The sequence below is a fragment of the Salvelinus sp. IW2-2015 genome, linkage group LG25 (genome assembly GCF_002910315.2).
Source record: "Salvelinus sp. IW2-2015 linkage group LG25, ASM291031v2, whole genome shotgun sequence".
NCBI classification, from domain to species: Eukaryota; Metazoa; Chordata; class Actinopteri; order Salmoniformes; family Salmonidae; genus Salvelinus; species Salvelinus sp. IW2-2015.
In genome coordinates this window covers 17,299,273-17,306,266 of record NC_036865.1, presented here as the reverse complement: position 1 = coordinate 17,306,266, position 6,994 = coordinate 17,299,273, and the positions used below count along the sequence as shown (strand labels likewise).

Below are 6,994 nucleotides of genomic sequence, written 5' to 3'. Positions count from 1 at the left end.
ATTTAAGCAATAAGGCCCGAGGGGGTGTGGTGTATATGGCCAATATACCATGGCTAAGGGCTGTTCTTAAGTACGACACAACGCGGAGTGCCTGGACACAGTTCTTAGCTGAGGTATATTGGTCATATATCACAAACCCCTGAGGTGCCTTATTGCTATTATAAATTGTTTACCAATAATTAGAGCAGTAAAAATAACTTGTCAGCCAATCAGCATTCATGGCTCGAACCACCCAGCTTTTGGACTGCCCAAAATAGGCTTCTTTTTTATTTTACTAGTTGAGCACTCCCCAAACATCCATTTTTAGAGGTGTATTTATTATTAAAGTGCAAGTTCCAAAAAATAACACGCATACAGGTGCATGGACTGCCTATATAAATATCACTAAAACAAACACATTGGAAATCTGGACAGTCACTTTTTTCCTATATATAAATGCAAGTGATTAACAAACGGAATTATATTAATTTTTATAGCCTGACATTTTGACATGATTCTAAGTTTCAATGACGCAAAAGTAACACTGGTGAGATGACAAAGGTAACACCGGTGAGAATGATCATATAATAACGTACCAGGGAATGAGGAGGGCGTTTCTGCCTCTAAAGAGGTCCCCATCCAAGGCATTCACAATCACTGTATGACACAACTGGCTGTGACTTCTGGTATGCTGTCTAGGCTGGGGCTCTTTTTAATCTTCTTTGCTTTGTAGTGTTCAGCTCCCCTGTCTAAGATGTTCTGGAGGATGTCCTTGCTCTCACTGGTAGGCAGGTTAAAGAAGAAGTACTGTGGAGCCATCTGAATGAACCTGGGTGGAGGGAGGGAGGGAGTGGGAATCATTGGTGAATTGGATTTCCATTCATTCTGTTCTGATTTCACTTTTTTTTTGTCTTATTCACTTGCAGTGCACATTTAACATAGCACAGGAACATTGGGTCACCTGCAATTACAGAGAGCAACTTAGGTGGGAATTGAAATGAGTTTGAGATGATCATAGACAACCGTACCAGCATCTCTCAATCCAGGGTTTCCTATGAATGACTCTTTATTGGATATAGCACTTACAGTAACATCAAACAGCTGCGAGGGGCACCATTTGGTAAACATTTGTGATTAAAAAGCTTAATTTTTAGGTGTGTAACCTAAGACAGCATGTGTAAGCTACCAGGCTTTCTCTTTCATTAACTGTCCCCATTAAGACAGCACTGTCTAAGTACTGTAGCTGTGCTATCCATAATCCCTTTTTAAGGGCAGGATTAAGAAGACCCTTTCCAGTTACAATCTGACTATAATGTGCCTGGGCCAAAACAGAAAGTAGTGTCTGGGAACTCTTGTCTCTCCCTGAAGTGAATATCTGTAGTTATCTATTTGAAGCTACACATGGTTATAGCCTATTATTGAGTTGTTTTTGGATATTATCGTTGATATACTATATTTTTATATATTCTGTTTGTTTTGTTGATGTTTATTTTTCACAAATGGTTACTTCAGATCTGCAGACCTAGTCTACTTACTCCTCTGGTGATATGTGGGACACGGTGCGAATGCAGTTGTCCTCTGAGAAGGTGTACTCATGGAAGAGGAACCACTCCGGCAGGCCCAGTTTGGGCGTCTTGGTGCCGTAGGCAGAGAGAGGGTGAATCTGGGCCACGTGTTTGTGCGTCAACATGAAATAATTCCCTGATGAGTCCACATCCCTCGCCACCTGAAAGTCATAACAGTACAGTATCTGTCTTTTATAATCACTCCAAGTAAATGGTAGATTGTACCTTTTCAAGTGTCATAGTATTAGCAGTTTTCAATAGATATCTAATGCTAGAAGGTAGAAGCCATATTACCTGCATGAAGAAGCCGGCTAACAGCGCTCTCTTGATGTTGATGATGTTTCCCTTGGAACCAAAGGAAGGCATGGAGACAGGCAGCTCTATCCTCCTCAGGATGTCAGTCAGCTCAGAGTGAATAGCATCAGCCATCTGCAGGGCAGACAGACTCAGGAAGTAGTCCTGACACCACTTCTCCACACTGACAACTGGACCACGCCAAACCAGAGAGGAATTTAGGGTTGCATAATGTACATTACAAGCATCAATCAATGACAAGTCTATGGCCAATGTTAACCTAGTTTTCTTCTAACTGTTTGTGCCTAAAGGTAGGCCTATGTGAACTCACAGGGCTCCTGCTGGTTCTGTTTGAAAGCCTTGTAGATGTTGATTAGGGTGAAGTGATCTCCTTCTGGGTGCTGGAACTTAAGGTGACACAGAGGCCTCTAGCCTCAACTCCATTGAGGGGACCAGGTAGCAGCTTGGTGCTAAGAGAGGGGCAGCATGATAGAAGGGGTTAGTGCATCAATATTGTACACTACGAAGTATATGTGAGGTTTGACATGACTTCACTTTGTATGAGGTCAGCAAGTGCGCCAGTATGACGACAGCGTGGTGGTGTGTATGTTAACATGAATCTTTAATGTGGTATACAGAGCACAAATTGAAGTCCCCACACACCTGCCAGCATGGCGGCGATGGTGATCACCTCGCTGACACAGTCAAACTCGCAGGAGGCAAGTAGTGTCTTGGCCATCTGGGGCTCCAGGGGGAACTCAGACATGATGATGCCGATCTCCGACAGGTTCCCATCCTCATCCAGGGCTGCTAGATAGTCCAGTTCCTCTAAAGCCTGCATCAGACCTTCAGGATCTGGTGGAAATAACACAACCATGGATATGAATCTAAACGGTGCATGACAGAACTGTGAAGTATCTGACTTCATAAAGATAATCATCTGTAAACTGTTTGTTTACAATGTTGTAAAACAGATTATTTGGTAATGTTGTACAACAGCAGGCTAAATTGATTGTAATCTTAATCTTCAATATCCTTCTTTCAGATGTGCATCACTGTGCAAAATAAATGTTCTGAGAAGCTTTGCTTTACACTGCCACTTCTGGACGTGACAATGATTTCAACAACAAAACTAGAGTATACAGGGCAATACGCATCTCAAATATACGGTCACGTTATGGTCATTATGGTAATAGTCTAATCCTGAGAAACAGCATCACAACAGCAACAACATTATAATAATAACATCACACACCAATTTAGCACACTTTCAATCTAAATGTCATCCAATCATGGGGCTTATAGTGGAATGCCCACATTGCCCTGCTGCACACCATTAAGCTGTAGTGCTTGGCAGGGCTTAGAGACACGCACGCACACACACACACAGAGAGCTTGGCTAAGCTCTTATCTCTAATGAGTGTTAGCACTCCATGGCCTCTGCTGCATCACTAGGCCCAGGGAGCCAGATCTCACAGAAGCAGGTCAACTCTGAAAACAATGCCGGTAGAACAAGGCTTGTCAGTTTAGCTTACGCACGGCTCACCGCACTCCAATGGAACACAATACCACACAGGCCAAACTAACTAACTGAGCTCAACCCAAAATGTCTCTCTACAGGATGCATGGAGCTCAAAACTCTACATACAAAACAACACTGGTGTTATGCCAACCCAACCAATCAAGGGACATTATTGCATTATGGATGTAATTTCATTGTACTGATGTATCACTCCATTCAGTATGTATACATTTAGCTGTCCTGTCACATTGGTACTGTAGATACATTAAATGTAATGCTGAAGAAAGACCCTGTACTTGTTCAGCCTGTTTCGCCGTACCTGGCCTGTCGATGAAGTCACAGCGGCCCAGGCCACCGATGTCCATCCTCTTCAGGAAGAGCACGGTGGATGTGATGTCAGACTCCAGGATGTGGGGGCGTGTCTCGCTGGGCAGGGGTGTGTCCTCTGGGTACAGACAGAAACTCTTCCCTGCGGGAAGTGATGCGCTCAGCTTAGCAAGAACACAACTCTCCAGACTGTAACACTCCTGGACTTTGATACTGATTTCAGTCTTTGTCATACCTGTTGGTCCTACAAGCTGTTTGCGGCTCTCTGCTTGACTCCTACTGATAGGTTGAATGGCGACTGAGTTCGCCCTGATCCTAGGGTTATAAACCTATAAAATGAGGAAAGACAGACATTCATTAATTTAAATAAACCACCACTAACTATAATTTATTACATTGTAGTTACTAAAAAGCTTCTCTTAAAATAACTATTCGTCAATATGTTACTCACATTTCTTTTCTGGACACCGGCATCGATGACAAAGTTCAGCATGTGCACAGCCCAAAAGAGGTCTTCATTTGGACTGGAGGTGAGGAAGACTCTTCTGCACCGGCCGTCCTCTTCACTTGGCATGGGCAGAGTCCCACCCAGCCCAGGGTGCACCGAGATAGGAAGAAGTTCCCCTAGATGTGGAGATATATTGACCTCCTCGCGACGGAGGATATCGCGGGCAAGATCTATCTCCTGAGATAGGGAAAACACAAGAGAGAATGTTGGGAAAAGCTATTCTCCAAGCAACAGTTGTCATGGTATGGCTTCTCCCACATTCCCAGACTGTAGACTAGGAGATGACATTTTAAGCAGATCTTACTTGAGTTGTGGCCAAAAACACGACTATGTCCCCTTCCTCTTGGGAGTGGTGTATCTCCAGAACCAGTCGCAGGGCAGAGCAGAAGTAGTCCTTGTGGCTGGTACCAGTATACACCGCCTCCGCTGAACACACGCCCTCCAGCTGGATCAGTGGGACATTCCTGTAGTGGCCCAGTAGTTTGGGTCCTGGGTGTGTAGCTGTGAGGAGCACCACACGGAGCTCGGGCCTCTGCAGGGCGATGTCTGTGAGCAGACCCAGCAGAACGTCTGTACTGACCGTCCTCTCATGGGCCTGGTCAATGACGATGACACCGTAGTGCTCCAGCATGGGGTCTGACATCATCTCTCTGAGCAGCATGTCGCTAGTGCAGTACCTGGAGTGGTGAAGAAGGGAAGACTCTTACAAAAACGTAAAAGCAATCAATTCTAGTGCACTGATAGCAAATTACAGCCAAAGGTGTAAGACAAGAGGATGTATTAGCCGTCCTACTGAAAGGGTCCTTAATGAAGCTGCTTTGTGCTAGTGTCATTTACTCTAGTAATTAGTCTGGGCAGTGGATTCATTAGGTCTCCGTGGCTGCCTATTTTCTTAGCTTGTCCTGTGTTTTTGTTCCCCGGCTGACTTATGGCAGTGAGAGATGTGGGAGCGTGGCATATGGTCAGAGTTAGAGCTGGGAAGCTGCAGTGGAGCTTCTGAAAAGAGGCCCCTCAACTCTTATGTTCACTTCTTTAAAAATAAAAACTGGAAAGAGATGGGTGATGTAAGTGTGTTTGAGAAAGAGAGTGTGTGTGTGTGTGTGTGTATTTGTGAAATAGTGTGTGAGCAGTGTGTTAAATAGTGTTTACAGACCTGAGAACAGTGTCACCAGAGCAGCATGTCTCTAGGGGGATGCTGTAGCCCACTTCATGACCAATGTTGACATCCATCTCATCAGCTACACGCAGGGCCAGATCCACTGTATGTTGCCTGTGGTCCTGGGTGCACACCACCATGCCATTCTGGTACTGGACAGACAGGCAGAACTCTGCACACCACTGGGGGATCTGAGCATGCCACAGGAAGAAAGATAAGAACATGAAACACTGTCAAAACAGATTCTCCTTTCTCTATTCACATCCTTCAGTCATAATGAGAGCATTCATTAAACCCCTCATTTCACTTACCAGTTGGACAATCTTTCTTTTTTCCTGAAGTGTGCATTGGTTCAGTACTTCTCACACATGTAAAAACATTGGATTAGTATAGGCATGGGCTAGACTAGAGGGAGATTCCACAATAAACCTATCCCTTATACTAGTCCTTCTCTTTCAAATCCATGAAGGGAATTGAACAAGTGCACAATTTGTGAGAAAGGAGCGGTTTTTGGGACGCAACCCATAGTCATTATGTATTACAAATATACACTGAGTCTACCAAACATTAGATACACCCCCACTCTTTTGCCCTCAGATCAGCCAATTCGTTGGGGGATGGACTCTACAAGGTGTAGAAAGCATTCCACTGGGATGCTGGCCCATGTCGACTCCAATGCTTCCCACAGTTGGATGTCCTTTGGCTGGTGGATCATTCTTGATACACAAGAAAAAAAATTGAGTGTGAAAAATCCAGCAGCGTTGCAGTTCTTGACACAAACCAGTGCGCCTGGCACCTACTACCATACCCCTTTCTAAGACACATTTTTTGAATTGCCCGTTCACCCTCTGAATGGCACACATAGACAATCCATATCTCAACTGTCTCAAGGGTTAAAAATCCTTCTTTAACCTGTCTCCTCCCCTTCATCTACACTAATTGAAGTGGATTTAACAAGTGATATCAATAAGGGATCATAGCTTTCAACTGGATTCACCTGGTCAGTCTATGTCATGGAAAGAGCAGGTGTTCTTAATGTTTTCTATACTCAGTGTATCGTTAGAGAAAACCTAGTTATTGTCAGAAGGGAGAGTAATCAACTCACCTGACAGCTTCTGCCAGTTTTTGCAGTGCCAGAGACAATAACAAACTGCTTGTTGGCCAGCTTGTCCATGAAATCACACTTGGTTTTCCAAACTGGGAGAGACATCCTTTCCTTCAGTAATGTGTAATATCGAGAGGAGTAGGGTAGTCCGTCAAATGTATTCAACTCCAAAACATCATCATATTCCACATGTTCTTGACCTGCTCCTTCTGTTTCGAAGGCTACTCTATCCTCCCAATACTTCTCTCCGATTGTTATGCCCTGCGCCATGGTTGAGAAACAGCCTAAAAAATGAATGAGAAAAATGAAGAATGTTTTGTGATTTTATATAATTTAAAAGTAGGTTGTTCAAGCTAAATAAAATCGCTTCGAATGCCTCTGCCCTGCTCAAAGACGGGGGAGCCTGAATAATTAAACGTGCTCCGGCGACACAGTGAAGGATGGATTGGTCATGTGGCCACTTAATCCCGAAGAGTCCCAACAGATGAGGCCATGATGGGACAGGCTAAAGCATAGTAGAATAGAGAACAATAGTTTG

General features: G+C 44.1%; 1 protein-coding gene across 1 annotated transcript; it reads right to left on the bottom strand.

The window, feature by feature from the left end:
* Positions 1-296: 296 nt before the first annotated feature.
* LOC111952073 (putative pre-mRNA-splicing factor ATP-dependent RNA helicase DHX32) lies at positions 297-6,884 on the bottom strand. Its single transcript, XM_023970546.2, is given in 12 exon segments — positions 297-808; positions 1,515-1,705; positions 1,839-2,029; positions 2,170-2,252; positions 2,254-2,308; positions 2,502-2,693; positions 3,680-3,829; positions 3,923-4,016; positions 4,139-4,372; positions 4,500-4,872; positions 5,349-5,542; positions 6,457-6,884. Coding segments are annotated over 12 exon segments (2,202 nt in total). The 5' UTR covers positions 6,727-6,884; the 3' UTR covers positions 297-633.
* Positions 6,885-6,994: the final 110 nt, after the last annotated feature.